The 17,080-nt window shown below is 39.6% G+C and overlaps 1 protein-coding gene across 2 annotated transcripts in view; it reads right to left on the bottom strand.

Moving 5' to 3' along the window:
* Nucleotides 1–17,080, bottom strand: part of FSTL5 (follistatin like 5) — an 841,716-nt gene that overhangs the window by 705,996 nt on the left and 118,640 nt on the right. For both annotated transcript variants that reach the window (XM_089670377.1, XM_089670378.1), the window contains exon 2: nt 1,214–1,342. In XM_089670377.1, coding sequence (XP_089526503.1) covers nt 1,214–1,336 — 123 coding nt within the window. In that variant the 5' untranslated portion in view covers nt 1,337–1,342. The remainder of the gene's footprint in view (nt 1–1,213; nt 1,343–17,080) is intronic.

Raw genomic sequence — 17,080 nt, 5'->3', positions numbered from 1 at the left:
AGCACAGATATAAATATACCTTCAGGAGGCAAGTAGGGTATTTCTCTCATGGAAAACACCAACTCAAAGGCGGCCAAGGTGGGAAATTTCTCCATCCCCATACCAGAGCTGTCAAGTTGGGTCATCTCCAGAGAGACCACCCCAACTATATACAGTGAAAGCCTTAAACTAGAAGGCCCCAGGCAAACCCAATTTATGTACTAAATGTGTATAACTTTCCAGAGACAGATAAAGAAATTGCAGTGATTGCTCCCCTAATAGAGGTGGCCCAGGCCTAGAGCAAATTCAAAGCTATTATCAGAAACAAACTATCTGCTGATTGAGTGTTCCTGTTTTATCCTGAGGGATAGTACACTGTACCACAGACTGCTTTCCCATGACTCATCCATGACCTGGGGGTCATATTGTCAAGGGCCTATCCATGTGGATATTAGACACTGAGGTTTCCACAAAACTTTTACCTTGTTAAAGAGACAAGATATGTGTTCTAGTCTGTTCCTGCTGGCTGGACAAGTCTTCCAACTTTGTGTGGTGCGTTCATTGTCAAAGGGTACAGAGGTCTAAGCTCCACCCTTCAGCAGAGGATAGATCAGACCAGGGACCTTATTTTGAAGGCAAATTTTCCAAAAATAATGCCACTCACTAGTCATTAGGAAGTTGCATACTACTCTGGGGAGTTTACTACTATGTGAGAGTTTCAGTTGCATCCTGATACAACCGCTGAGAGGCTTAGCTTGTGTGAAACAAAGCTAATGGTCCCATTACCTAGCCAAAGTGGTCTAGAAATGCAACCAAATATAGTATATACATCGACAAGCCACTCCCCCTACTATGTTATGTGTGGTCAGAGTCTCATGAGTCCCACAGAGGTAGAGACCACAAAGCTCACAGAATAACATGAACACACACCATTTGGGAATAGAAATTACACCTATCTTAAGTCCAACAGTTCACTGAAGACTGGTCATGGGTGAAGGACAGTTGGCAGCATCAGATTTTGACCTTCAGCTTGGGGACAGAGTGGCAAATACCCATTCTGTTACTGCACCAGCCTGATTCAATTAGGCCACATGGGGTATTTGTTCCCCATCCACATAAGCCAAGCTTACTTTCTATATTAGCAATTCATTACAATGTTTAATAAATGTAATACTGATATATATATATATATATATATATATATATACTGTATCAATAAAGATTTATGTTTTACCTTGTGCCGTAGTCTGATGAATGGCGAGAAAGGCTTAACACTAAATTCTTCCTTTGCTGGTCTCCCTTGAATTACCAGGAAAATGCAGCCCATACATAAAACAACTGTGTGCCAGGATGACATCTTGTCCTGATAAAACACAAACATACCAATTATACTATGCACATAAGATAAAATACATAATTATATGTATACATTTTCGTTGACATATAAATACAATGATTACAGCAAAGGAGGAAATCTTCTTAAGATGTCTTGCAAATTTGACAAGCAAATACCAATCGAGTTAACATCATTACAGAATTCACATTGGACTAATTATCTAGTTTTCAGCCAGTGGACATTTATGTATCTTAACTACAGAAATGACACAGTTCAGACCAAGATCATCATTAATAAAACAACTGCCTGAGTCTATTTAATCTTTGTCATTAAAAAAAAACAAAAAAAACTGTCAAATAATAAAATTGGAACTACCTGTGCACCCCATACAGATTTACATAAAAATGTGATAACAAGCAGTCTTGCACTCAAATAAATTATCCAGCCTATGTGGCATTTAAACAGGGTAATATAATGGGGTGCATGTTCTTTTATGACCTCCATGAGCAGCATGACATCAGAATTTCAGGAAGGGATTTCTTTCTAGTCGTGATTGGCAGCTGGACACCTCTATTCTATTTAAAACTGTAGAAATGCTGGATCTTATATGTAACTATTATGATTCCCATTATCTGTCTGGTTAAATAACTGTCACTGTTAGCTACAGTATCAGTGTCACTGTGTTCCAAAAAAGTGAAGTCTGCCTGGCCTAACAACAGTGCGCATTAACTAGAACTTAGTGACTGTAGTGACTACAGATCTTTAAATTGGTATCAGTATTTTTGTGAAGCCCTTGATATCCAGGCAGCAGGCTTTACATAAAGCTTTAATTTCTGCCCAAGCTGAGGAAAAGCCTTGCCCTTTCCTTGCCATTTAACTGACATTCACATGAATGAATGGAAGGTGTGGTGCTTAGGAGCTTACTCTTGAGACCCCAGGTGCATCTGGGCCTAGAATTAAAGAAGGCTTCACAGGGTCAAAGATGGATTGAACGATTACAGCTAGAGATCAGCGAATTATTCAAAAATTCGATTCGGCTGATTCGCCGAATTTGCGGGAGAAATTCGATTCGATGCAAATTTATTCGCCGCGAATTTAACTTATTTAAAGGGTTTCTAGGCTTCAGAGAGCCTTTATATTAGTGCAGAACACTGTACCTTTAATTTAAATGCCCTTGGAGTCTGCTGGGGAAGAGAAATAATACTGTCAGTCAGTATGACATGCAGATGAGTGCCGTCGATCTTAGAATCACCGCACACTTCACTCATTTGGGCAGTCACGGGGCACGACGAAGAAGAAGAATGAAAAGAAGAATGAAAAGAAGAAGAAGAAGAATGAAAAGAAGAAGAAGAAGAATGAAAAGAAGAATGAGAAGAAGAATGAAAAGAAGAATGAAAAGAAGAATTAAAAGAAGAATGAGAAGAATGAAAAGAAGAAGAAGAAGAATGAAAAGAAGAAGAAGAAGAAGAATGAAAAGAAGAAGAGGAATGAAAAGAAGAAGAAGAAGAATGAAAAGAAGAAGAAGAAGAATGAAAAGAAGAAGAAGAATGAAAAGAAGAATGAGAAGAAGAATGAAAAGAAGAATTAAAAGAAGAATGAAAAGAAGAATTAAAAGAAGAATGAGAAGAATGAAAAGAAGAATGAAAAGAAGAAGAGGAATGAAAAGAAGAAGAAGAAGAATGAAAAGAAGAAGAAGAATGAAAAGAAGAAGAAGAAGAATGAAAAGAATAATGAAAAGAATAAGAAGAAGAATGAAAAGAAGAAGAAGAAGAATGAAAAGAAGAAGAAGAAGAATGAAAAGAAGAATGAAAAGAAGAAGAAGAAGAATGAAAAGAAGAATGACAAGAAGAAGAAGAAGAATGACAAGAAGAAGAAGAAGAATGAAAAGAAGAATGAAAAGAAGAAGAAGAAGAATGAAAAGAAGAAGAAGAAGAATGAAAAGAAGAATGAGAAGAAGAATGAGAAGAATGAAAAGAAGAATGAAAAGAAGCAGAAGAAGGAAAAGAAGAAGAATGAAAAGAAGAATGACAAGAAGAAGAAGAAGAATGACAAGAAGAAGAAGAAGAATGAAAAGAAGAATGAAAAGAAGAAGAAGAAGAATGAAAAGAAGAAGAAGAAGAATGAAAAGAAGAATGAAAAGAAGAAGAAGAAGAATGAAAAGAAGAAGAAGAATGAAAAGAAGAATGAAAAGAAGAAGAAGAAGAAGAAGAAGAATGAAAAAAAGAAGAAGAAGAATGAAAAGAAGAAGAAGAATGAAAAGAAGAAGAAGAAGAATGAAAAGAAGAATGAAAAGAAGAAGAATGAAAAGAAGAAGAAGAAGAATGAAAAGAAGAATGAGAAGAAGAATGAAAAGAAGAATGAAAAGAAGAATGAGAAGAATGAAAAGAAGAATGAAAAGAAGAAGAAGAAGAATGAAAAGAAGAATGAAAAGAAGAAGAAGAAGAATGAAAAGAAGAAGAAGAATGAAAAGAAGAATGAAAAGAAGAAGAAGAAGAATGAAAAGAAGAAGAAGAATGAAAAGAAGAATGAAAAGAAGAAGAAGAAGAATGAAAAGAAGAAGAAGAAGAATGAAAAGAAGAATGAAAAGAAGAAGAAGAAGAATGAAAAGAAGAAGAATGAAAAGAAGAAGAATGAAAAGAAGAATGAAAAGAAGAAGAAGAAGAATGAAAAGAAGAAGAAAAATGAAAAGAAGAAGAAGAAGAATGAAAAGAAGAAGAAGAAGAATGAAAAGAAGAAGAATGAAAAGAAGAAGAAGAAGAATGAAAAGAAGAATGAAAAGAAGAAGAAGAAGAATGAAAAGAAGAAGAAGAATGAAAAGAAGAAGAAGAAGAATGAAAAGAAGAAGAAGAATGAAAAGAAGAAGTATTCCAGTACAGCAAAAAGTGTATCTGCAGAGAGCTCCGCTATTTCTGACAGTTCTCTGACAGTTCCTTCACATTTACAGCGGTTGAAACATTGTATCTATTTATTTCCGAATAAAAACATCTGTATCCTAAATGGAAACAAATAGATACAATGTTTCAACCGCTGTAAATGAACTGTCAGAACTGTCAGAAATAGCGGAGCTCTCTGCAGTGACACTTTTGCCGGCTGATCGGGAAAAATTCGATTCGTGCACCCGAAGTTTGCTAAAATTCGGATTCGATGCGAATCGAATTTTTCCTGAAATTCGAAACGAATTCCACTTCGCCAGGTTCGATTCGCTCATCTCTAATTACAGCATACCAACCATAGATGATGCTTTTTTTTTTTTTGTTCAGCCAGTGGGTTGAATTAAAAAAACAAAGTTTGATTTCCACATCAACACACGGTGTTGATGGGTGATCCTTCCCATGGAGTTATTGTATTCTGAGAGCTATAAGAGTTCCTAATTCTGGTGACACTAATGGAGCGAGAAAAAAAAAGACATGTTGGTTGTACAGTAGTCAATAAAGAAATCGACTTCTGTACAACAAGCCCACCCATAGATGGATCAAAATTCGGCTGGTTCAGCAGGATTTTAATCCATGTAGGGCCAACCTAAAACAGGTACTTGCAGGAAACATAAGGCATCTACCTTTTAACAATTGTGTTAGCTTAGTTTTAGGCGGGGTCAAGTTCATTTTTAAAACCTTAGTCTGCTATTTCAAAAATGTTTCTCTCTTTTTGCAAGCCCATTGTGCACAAAACAAACCTAAACACCAGGTAAACCAAAAACTGCATGTGAACACACACACAAAAACTGCATAAAGTGTGAAAATTGTCCCCTCCCAAAGAGGAAGGATCTCCTTGACCTCCCCTCCTCCCCATGGGGCAAGGCACTCTGTTTCACCTAGCCAAATGGCCTGGTGGATCCCTCTCCTCGCAGTTAGCAAAACCCAAGCACCAAATACTAGGTTAAAAGCTCTCTTAAAGAGAAATCTCCAGGCAGGGGAGGAAGGAACCTTAGGGCCACACAAATACCCCAGTAAACTTCAGGGCAGATCGAAAGACCCACACACTACCATCCAATGAGTGGCAAAAGGATGCACATATAAAGTGCAATAACAAACACATGGAAAAAATTAAATACATGTGCCACTGTGCAATACAATGGGTAGACCTTGCGGACATTTCAAAGGAGGAGTCTTCAACTTTGGTGGATCCCTTCAACCTGTATTTGTATGGTTTAATTCTTTATGCACCTGTTGCCAACATTTAGGAAGTTAGTGTTAGCAACATAGCTGAGTACTGGTCTTGCTACTTACAAAGTAAATAGCAGGCAAGTGTTATTCTAGACAGAGGGCAAGTTGCTCTTTTTGGCCTGATGGTCTGTATGTATATTATTTTTATACTGTGCTGAACTGAGATCGTCATGAGTAATGTAAACTAATATGTGTCAAACTTAAATCCATATATAAAACTCTTTCAATTGTTATAGTAATAAATATTGTATTAAAAAAACATAATTACTTATATGTAAAACATGTATACTTATAAAGTTCAAAATGATTACTTAAAACGATACTAAATGTTAATTTTTTTCTTTGTAACGTAACAAACATAATATACTTGCTGTGTGTGATAGTTTTGCACAGAGCAGCCTGGATCCTTCTCTTCTTGAGTCCCCTGCAGGCTCTCCTGGTCCCTCCCTCCTGTCGGGTGCCCCATAGCAAGCAGCTTGCTATGGGGCACCTGCTGCTCTGTGTTTCCATTCATACACAGAGCCATGGCTTGGCTCTATCCCCTCTCTCCTCATTGGATGACTGCTTGTGATTGACAGCATTGGGAGCCAATGGCTCCCGCTTTCTGTCTCAGCCATTGAGAAGGTAGAGACCCGGAACAACCGAGTCGTGCACATCGCTGGATCTTGATGGGAGTCAGGTAAGTATTGAGGGAGCTGGGGCACTGCTGTACACAGAAGGTTTTTTACCTTCATGCATAGAATGCATGGAGGTAAAAAAAACCTTGAGCCTTTACAGCCACCTTAATAAAAGACTTTGGTTAGTAATATTGTTCATAAAATATACCTTATTCGTTTTTAACATATCCAGATTCACAATATGTCTATTCAAAATTACAAAACTTAACCATAAGAAGCCACCTAGAAAAAAGTGTCAGTAGACAAATATTGCCTCCTGTTGTACCAACATGCTTGAATACAAAATTCATCAATTACTTATCAATGTCCATTCAAGCATTAGCAGGTATCATCATACACTCAGCTATAATTTACAAGATTCAAGCAGAGTCACAGTGTTTTTATGAAGATAAATCAATAGATCACAATATCAGTACCCAGTGAAACATGAACTGATTTCCATATAGAAGACCAGTCTGCAATGTCAGCATTCTAAAGATCCACTGAAGTATAGCAATTATTTAATGACTATCGGATGTCATGCGGGCATGGTAAAGGAATACATTTTCATTTTTATAGCTATTTTAAAGACACAGATGTAAGTGGCATCCGAGTTTAATAATAATGACAACATGTGTCTGTATCTCTACAAATACACCTCACCATGACATTGAAACAAAATATGTTTAGAATTGGTGTATTTCAAGGAGACCACAACAAATGCTTTCATTCTACATCAGCATTGTAAAAGTATGACTGAGGGACACACAGGGGTTTATTTACTAAACCTGGAGAGTGCAAAGTCAGGCTCACTTTTGCATAGAAACCAATCAGCTTCTAACCTCAGCTTGTTCAATTAAGCTTTGGCAATGAAACCTGGAAGCTGATTGGTTTCTGTGCAGAAGTGAGCCTGACACTGCACTCTCCAGGTTTAGTAAATAAACCCCACAGAGTCCTGAGGCTTGATACAGTGCTCAGCATAAATGAATACACCCCAACAGATTTGTCAGAAAACTTTTACTTTTCTTTGCAAACAAGATTTGTTCATTTGCACACACAAAAAAGTATTTTTCCTAACAAATTAATTCAAGACCATATTGTAAAAATGAATACACCCCAATGAAAGTCTTGGGAGCAAAGCTAAATTTTAGACAACAAAATCCTAATTAGCAAGTATTCAACTACAGGTGAAGTTAATTGTTCATTAAACAGGTATCCAGCAGACAACTGATTAAAAAAGGGTGTTACTTAACAAAGAAAATCCCTCCCATTTCATACTGTCAGCAATGGCACCACATGGAAGAGAAATGTCACAAGGTCTGAGAAAGAAAATAATTTCTTTACACAAGAAAGGTGAAGGCTACAAGAAGATCAGCAAAGGTTTCTTGATCAGTCAGAATACTGTAGCAAAAGTGATACAAAAATTTAACAGAGATGGAACTGCAACCATCTCAAAGACGTCCAGGCTGTCCACAGGAGTTAACATCTTGACAGGGGCATCTTCTGATGAGAATGTCTGAAGAAAATCACCAATCAAATTCACTGCAGTTAGCTAAAGAAGTAGAAAGCCAAACTGGGGTGATTGTTTCCCATAACACAATATATCATACACTGTAGAGGAATGGCATGCATGGGTGTTGTTCATGAAGAAAACCTCTCCCAAAGCCCATGAACAAAAAAACTCGCTTAGAATTTGCCAGGGCCCATAGTGAAAAAGAAGAAGACTACTGGGACTCTGTACTCTGGAGTGATGAGACAAAGATAAATGTTTTTGGAACTGATGGCTTCAAAACTGTATGGTGTCACAAAGGCAAGGAGTACAAAGAAAAATGCACGGTGCCTACAGTGAAATATGGTGGTGGCAGTGCCCTTCTGTGGGGCTGCATGAGTGCTGCTGGTGTCAGGGAGCTGCATTTCATTGATGGTATCATGAATTCAGACGTACTGCTCTATATTGAAAGAAAGGATGCTACTATCACTCTGTGCCCTTGCTCGTCGTGCACGCTTCCAACATGACAATGATTCAAAACACACATCTAAGGCCACTGTTGCATTTCTAAACAGAGGTGAGCAGGATGAAAGTGATTCAGTGATCAAGTATGTCTCCTGATCCAATCGAAAACCTAAGGGAATTCTGAAGAGACAAGTTGAGCATCACTCTCCATCCAGCATCCAGGCTCTAAAAGAGGTCATTCTTGAAGAATGGAAAAAGATAGATGTTGCAATATGTCCATAACTTGTTCATTCCATGCCTAGAAGACTTGGTGCTGTCCTTACAAATCATGGAGGTCATACACAATACTAGATGGAGTAGTTTTTGTTGTGGGGTGTATACATTTTTGCATCAACTAATTTGAGTAAAACTGAAGATTTTGTAATCTAAGTTATATTATTTGTATGTTCTATAAAACCCAGTTTTGTTGAAAGTTTGGAAATTGTTTTTGTGTTCATTGAGATATTAATTAAAATCTTACTTTTCCAAAGAGGTGTACTCATTTATGCTGAGCACTGTATATTCTTAACCCCATAATCCGAAAATTAAACACTTCCCTCCTTCCAAAATTACTAGACAACAAATCACAATTTTCGAGTCAAGAGGCCATAGCAGCCCTTAACACAATTTAATAAATGTAATACAACATTGGTGAATAATGCTATCAATGCATAACATACCATCAAAAATTAACAGAACAGCAATTGATCTTACCAAGTCCAAGGTCTTTGAAGGCATCCAAAAAAAACAGCTGTATCTGTACCCAATGAGAAGGCCCCCAGACTTCTACACTGCCTCAGGGACAATGAACCACCTCCATACTCCCAGATACAACCCAGTAACGTTAATGTTACCAATGTAGACCTCTTGTTGGGGAGGGACAGCCATACCTAAGATGGGCGCAACTCATAACACTCCAAAATTTTAAGACAGCACCACCTTCAAAGACCAAGAGACCTCTGCTCACTGCTATGACATACTTCAAGAACAAAATGAACATGACACCAAAGTATGAATCAAATAAGAACAAAGAAAGACAGAAGGCAAATAAATAGACAAACAAAATCAACATAAAGAAAAAACAAATACTTACCAAAAACCAATATCCCTGGGGCAGGAGAAAAACTCTCAGATGCTGATACAAGCTACAACTGAAGTCGGACAAGGTTTAGCCCCCACTCCTCATCCCAAGGTACCACCTACTGATACCCCAACCATCCTATCAGGAAAGTAAGATTTATTTTCCATAAACAAACCCTCCAGGCAACTGTACAACTCTTCTGTTCACCCCAGTCATGCTGTATCTCCTCTTAGCTTCACCCAGTTCCAGGCCCTGTCCTATACAAACAGTAATTATTATACAAATCAATATAAGCTTACTTGAAAAATCACCACTTATGTTGTGATTGCTGCCTGTCTGTTGGCCATCTAATTCCACAACTTCCTAGATTGCTTGCATGTTTTGTAGCTTCTTTGTCGCTGCTCATCCCTTTGGGTTAATTTTGATTTCTAAGCACTACATATCCTATGGTACCTTGCTGCCTACAAGCAGTGATAACGTGGAGTGTTTTCTATACTGACTATGCTTCCTGATCCTCCTCCTCTCAGCACAGTAGTTCAGAAGGCAGGCTCTGTGAAATGTGTGACACAGCAGTGCCTACTCGCAAAACACATCACAGAATTTAAAGGATATGTTCAACTTTTAACAAAAAATAACAAATGCACATTTTTTTTGAGGAATTTGAGGTGTGAATGGTCATTAACATATCTTTTGTTTCCAAAAGTGGGAGAGGTCTGAGGTGTGAATTGGTCATTACAATGTGTGACAAGCTTGGTAGGAAGGTCCTGTGTTAAGTGTTTTGTCCATCTGAGCACCTTGAAAACTCCTTGCATGCATTTTTCATGATGAAAAAAGGCTTTGGACAACATTGGGAACTGGAAGAGTTAAAAAAATTTCAAACGCAAATGCATATAAACGCGATTTATCGTGTTTAGATGCGTTTAGCCGCATTTGAAACGCTGATAAAATCGACATCTGAACGCAAGTTTGTTGCATTCAAAAATAGACTGTAAACTCAACTGCCTGTAGACAACTACAGTATAAACGAAGATGTATACATGGACACATAGGAAAACATTAGGATGAGTTAAGGGGCTGCTGAAAAAAAAGATGAACAGCTCCTAAACGTGAGTTTAGCAGCTGCAGTGTACATGAGCCCTAACAGCTAGTGGGGGGAGAAGATTGCTCTCTAGCTATCACAGCGGGAGTAGGGGGAACAGGGGCTGGTGCTACAGAACCATTACACTCTGAATATGTAAGATGTTACGAAAGATGAACTTATCCTTTACAGAAGTGACCCAGTGACCGACATCTGTAGCCGCCAATAGAGGGTGGCCCCCTATCCTATATATATATATATATATATATATATATATATAGTAGTTCTGCTATTGGGAGGTAGAGAAGCGATTAATAAAAGAAGTCTAGAAATAATTGAAATACAATGTTGACATTCATATATGGTTTGAAATAGTAAATGGGTACTCCATTTTATTCCCATGCTCCAATGACATGCTGGTAGGTTATTTGGCTCCTGTCTAAATTGGCCCTAGCCTGTGTATGTATGAATGTGAGTTAGGGACCTTAGATTGTAAGCTCCTGGAGGGCAGGGACTGATGTGAATGTATAATAAATCTGTAAAGTGCTCTATAAATTGCTGTGTTTTTGCTAGGATCAGTGTGAAAGTAGCCTTAAAGAAACAGGAAGGTAAACTAATGTGTCACTTCAAACTAATTCCATGTATGTTAGGTAAGCGGCTTTTAGAGGATTAATGAGATATTAAAGTTTTGTTTTTATTATGAAAAAATTACAAACATGTTATACTTACCTGCTCTGGCAGTGGTTTTGCACAGAGCAGCCCAAATCCTCCTCTACTTGGGTCCCCCGCCAGTGCGCCTAGCTCTTCCCTCCTGTCGGAAGCCTCCATAGCACTCAGCTTGCTATGGGGGCACCTGAGCAGGCGTGCTCCCGAGACATGGCTCTGCATACCCATTCACACCCAGAGCCATGGCTCGGTCCCTCCCCTTCTCTCTCTTGTCTGGCTCACTGGCTGTGACTGACAGCAGTGGGAGCCAATGGCCTCAGCCAATCAGGAGTGAGAGTCCCCTGAGAACCGAGCCTCTTGTGGGCATCGCTGGATCGGGATGAGGCTCAGATAAGTGTTGGGGGCTGGAAGGACTGCTACACACAGAAGGCTTTTTTACCTTCATCCATAGAATGCATGAAGTTAAAAAACCTTGAGCCTTTACAACCACATTAAATCAAGTCCAAGTAGCATGGCAAAATAATATAGAATTGGCACAAATTGTTATTTGTTCTGAAATATTTACATGACATTATGGTATCATGTAATAGCTTCAGAACAAATGCATGTTTATGCCACTATTGTGCCTTCTTACTAAGTTTGCTTGCAGTAATCCGCATTTTTGGGAGTGATGGACCCTTGAAGGAGTTAGCAGCATCATCCAGAATATTGGGTATGGCTAATACTTGGGCCAATAGGTGTAATTGTTAGATTATTTGGTCCATATTGAAGACTATTCAGAAATATGACTGAAACAAAAACAGCCTTGCTTCTAGTCAGAAATTTCAAACTCACAGAAAAATATCTTCTTTAATATAATCTGATTGATACCATTTTATGCATTTAAAAATATTTTTTTGTGCTCTCTGTACTCAAGCCTTCAAATAAACTGTACTTCAGAAGCACAGAAAAAGCAAACATTCTGCAACCTAGTTCCAATCTCATGTCTCTTCTTTAGAAGCCATATCTCAACAATCAGCTTTCACTAAGGTCACCAGCTAAACCTTTTAGATGAACTAACAATTTGGAAATCAACCCTTCATTTTGCTGTTCAAATCCCCAGCTGTTTCCAGTTCATAGAAACAATGTTAGAGGATGATATCTTTTGAAAATGAATACTAGAATGTCCTTTATTGATGGCTTCCTGTGCTTCTTTTTTTTCATGGAAAACAAGGAACAACAGTATAATGTATTTACTCTGAAAGTGTAAATTATTAGTTGGCTAGTTTGAAATTCTTTTGCTAAATAGTGGCTTGTGCAAGCTCACCTGTAGCACACGTTTCAGATGTAAATGTTTAGATGTAAATGCTAATATTCTGTTCATCTTTACACTATAATGTAAAGCGCTGAGCAAACCGTTGGCTCTATATAAATCCTGTATAATAATAATAATCTCACTAAGGTTTAGGCCTGGTTCACACCAATGCAGTGCTTTTTGCAGAAACGCACTATAGCCCACTTAACATGGTTTCCTATGGGACATGTTCACATCTATGGTTTTTTTGAACTACCGTGTTTTTGGAAAGGGTCAGGGACTTTTTAAATGCAAAAAGCAGTGTTTTTGTTACAATAGAGTAACTGCTGAAATGCATGTAGTGTGTTTTTGACACATTTTGTGTTTTTATTCGGCCCAGCAACAAAATATTTCCCTTTTAACCCAAAAAAAGCTGCCCCCCCCCCCCCCCCGAACGCATAAAACATAGAACATATAAAGCTATATTATCAGGAATCAACAGCAGGGATGGCCAGGTCTGCATGGCTACACTGGGATAACTGGGACCAGACTGTGTTTGCTTTACGTAATGTTTATTTATAGTGAGACAAAATCCATCCAAGCACCAGCAAATATCAAAAATAAAAATATAGGTGCACCAAAACCCAGTGACAAAATACCTGGCCACAAATTAACAACCACAGAGTCTAACAACTAACTATATATAATATATACAAAATGTGGAACACAGAAAAGCAAGGAAAACTGGAAGTGCAGGAAACAGGTCGAAGGGGAAACCAGGACTGGGATCAGATACAGGGGGAGCAGGAAAGCGACAGCAGGGTACAGGGATACAGCGTACAGGGCAGGAGCAGGAACAGGATGACTAGCAGTATCTGGCAGCAAGCAAAGCAAGACACTGGAGCAAGAGACACTAAAAGAGGAGAACCTAAATACCCTCCCAGAAGCCAGCATCAGGAAAACTGATTACTGGGATCTGCTGGCTGCTGGGAAACACCCGCTGGTGGACACTGGAATTACAGTCCTCTGCCCAGGGAACTGCTGTGCCACCAGCAGGCGATCCAGGTCCTGACATATATAGTTTCACTATGACTGTTCTGAAACATTTACTAACAGCCAGTCTTGGATACTGTGGTGTTTGGGGATTGGGTAGTGTTCATTAGAAAGTAACTTAATGTTATAGTTGTAACTAGATCAAGATCCATTAACCTGTCCATGACCGCTAGCCCACAATGTGCAGCGGCCGAGCGGCCGTTGTAGGCAAATTGACATATGGGTACATTGCTGCCTACTTTCGAGTTTCAGGTATGTGCTTATTTTCCACAGCTTATTTTCCACATGGCCGGCACCTGCTGTCTGGCTATGTACGATCAGAGCCCAGAGCTCTGTGTTGGTAACAACCCAAAGCTCTGTACAGAGGGAGAGATCTGTAAGTTTCTCATCCCTGCAAAGCAGGGATGAGAAACTTGGAGATTATTTATAAAAGCAGCACAATTTACATACATTACACATAGTTAGGCACACTTTAACCCCTTCATTGCCCTAGATTTTAACCCCTTCTCAGCCAGTGCCATTAGTACAGTGACAGTATATAGCATTATCACTAATCACTGTATTAATATCACTGGTGATGTCAGTGTCAGTTAGTGTCAGATTGCCTGCAGTCCCATTATAGGTCGCTGATCGCTGCCATTAGTAGTATTAAAAAAAATCCAATATATATAACACAGTTTGTATGCGCTATAACTTTCACATATACAAATACATTTTGGGATTTTTTCTTTCAAAGACATGAAGCAGAATACATTTCGGCCAAAATGTATGAAAACAATTACATTTTTTAAACATTTTTATTATATATGTTTTATAACAGAAAGTAAAAAATATTGTTTTTTTTTCAAAATGTGTGGCCTTTTTTCATTTATATCGCAAAAGTGGAGATCAAATACCACCAAAAGAAATCACTATTTGTGTGAAAAAAAAATGATATAAATTTAGTTTAGGTGCAGTGTTGCATGACTGTACATTTACCAGTTAACGTAGCACAGTGTAGTATAGCAGAAAATGGCCTGGTCATGAAGGGGGTAAAACCTTCCAAGGCTGAAGTGGTTAAAACACAAGCAACGTATTGCAGTTATTAATTTTAAAATCATTTAATGTATTTTAACAGCTCTACAAAGGAAACACCCACAAATGAGGTTTCATGTAGGTGAATTGAAAGGTGAAACCACCCTTGACTCGCTAGCGCCTTTAACCACACAAAACATCAGACCCTGACCGCTCTAGCCCTGGCAGACTGATCACACCACAACTCTCAAACGATGCAGTCGTGCGCTGGAGCGACTATGGTGCAAAACCAGATCCCCACTAGCATTCACCTGCTATAAATCTGCCTTCCACACCTACACCTCCTCCCTCCACGCTGCCAAACAAGCCTACTTCCTGACCCTCATCAAGACCTTCTCCTCCAATCCTTGCCAGCTCTTCTCCACCTTCAACTCTCTCCGCCCCCACCTCCACCCAGCACCTCACTCACCGCCCTTGAGATTGCCAATCACTTCAAAAACAAGATTGACGCAATTTGCAAGGACATCGCCGCTGCTCAAACTTCCTCCCCACCCATCCCTTCTCACACAGCAACCCCCTCATCACCCCTCTCCCTCGGCCTCACCACTGTTCAGACCTCCACCTCACCAAACATTCCTCACACTGAAGCCCCCTCAACACTCCACTCCTTCAAACTTACTACCATTGAGGAGGTCACCAAGGTCTTCTCTGAAGCCCGTTCCACCACCTTCCCCCTCGACCCTGTCCCCTCACAACGACCTCCCTCCTCCTCCATCCTACGCTCCCTCACCCACATCTTTAATCTCTTCCTCTCTTCCGGCCCATTCCCCTCCCCTCTAAAGCACGCTTACATCACCCCCATACTTAAAAAGCCCTCCCTGGACCCCACCTACCCGAACAACCTTAGACCCATCTCCCTGCTGTCATTCACATCCAAACTCCTCGTGCGCTGTCTACAATCACCTAAGCTCCTACCTCAACGACAACAACCTCCTCGATCCCCTACAGTCCAGCTTCCGCCCCCTACACCCCATTAAAACTGCCTTACTCAAACTCTTCAATGACCTGCTAACCGCCAAATCTAATGGCCATTATTCAGTGCTCTTACTCCTCGACCTCTTCGTGGCTTTCGACACAGTCGACCACCCCCTCCTCCTCAAAAAACTACACTCCCTTGGCCTCAGAGATTCCGCTCTCTCCTGGCTCTCGTCCTACCTATCACAACGCTCCTTCAGCTTTACCTATAATGCTACCACCTTCCCCTCTTACTTGGTGTCATTCTTGACTCCAATCTATCCTTCCAACCCCAAGTCCAATGGCTAACAAACTCATGCAGACTCCACCTCCGCAACATCGCCAAAATACGCACGTTCCTAACCCCAGAAGCCACTAAGCAGCTCATCCACTCCCTCATCATATCACGACTCGATTACTGCAACTCTCTCCTCACTGGCCTGCCTCGCCACAGGCTATCCCCGCTTCAGTCGATCCTGAATACGGCAGCCAGACTCATCCACTTTACCAACCGCTCCGTTTCCACCACCCCCCTTTGCCAATCCCTCCTCCACTGGCTTCCGATTGCCCAACGGATCAAATTCAAAGTCCTAACACTGATGTACAAAGCTGTCCATCATACTGTCCCAAACTACATCACCGACCTAATAACCAAGTACCACCTTACACGCACTCTCTGCTCCTCACAAGACCTCCTTCTCTCTAGTTCCCTAGTCTCCTCCTTCAATGCCCGCCTCCAGGACTTCTCCGGGGCATCACCCATACTCTGGAACTCCCTACCCCAATCCATCAGACTATCACCTACTCTCCTCTCCTTTAGACGCACCCTGAAAACCCACCTCTTCAGGGAAGCCTACCCCACCCTCTGCTAATTCCCGACCTCCTCCACTCTTCCTACCACTCCATCCCCCACAGCCATCTCCTCCTGTACCACTATCCCCTCCCTCCTAGATTGTAAGCTCCAAGGAGCAGGGCCCTGGAACCCCTCGTGTATCGCATTGTATTGTTATTGTACTGTCGCATGTTCTGTCTCCCATTGTAATGTACAGCACTGAGTGAACTGTTGGCGCTTTATAAATACTGTATAATAATAATAATAATTGCTGATTGGCAGCAACAGCAACCAGAAAGATGTGAATTACTGGAGAATCATTAAGCAATTCCTTTTAAAAACAAATATTAAATATTTAAGTATCTAAACAGTAATCAATAGACCTGCACTTATGTGTTTATTGCTAATGAGACTTCTCCTTTAAATTGTAATGTTTTCTTTTTTTCATATAGCATAGCTATTTCAATTGAATCTGTATTGTACATGATTGCAATAACATAGTTGTTGTTTATTGCTTAACTTATCATAATAACCTTATTAGCATCTGTGAATACTTTTAAAAGAGAGCTTCAAAAGGTCTTGCTTCAAAAACCCTGACAAGTTGTCAACTTTATATTCAGCAGGAAAAACTGTCACAGAATGTTATTTAACTAGATGTTCCACAATAATATTACAGAAAAATGGGGAATAGTTTGCTAAAGCCTAAAATGTGCTTACTGAAATTAATTATCTACAATTTAAATTCAATGATAAAAATATAAAATCCTAAAATGGCAACTTTCTTTACCAGTAGTAAGCACTTCAATGCTTCAAGAAAATCTTAAGCAAAAATGTAATACTCAAAGCCACAAGCATTTCTTGCCTAACAACAATTACTTGCCCTTCAGGGGATTTACCCTCCTTCCTGATCAGGCCATATTTTGTGATATAGCGCTGCATTAC

The sequence above is a fragment of the Staurois parvus genome, unplaced genomic scaffold, assembly GCF_062004578.1.
Source record: "Staurois parvus isolate SC_StPar_1 unplaced genomic scaffold, SC_StPar_1.0 ptg000090l, whole genome shotgun sequence".
NCBI lineage: Eukaryota > Metazoa > Chordata > Amphibia > Anura > Ranidae > Staurois > Staurois parvus.
This window is presented reverse-complemented; position numbering and strand designations above follow the sequence as displayed.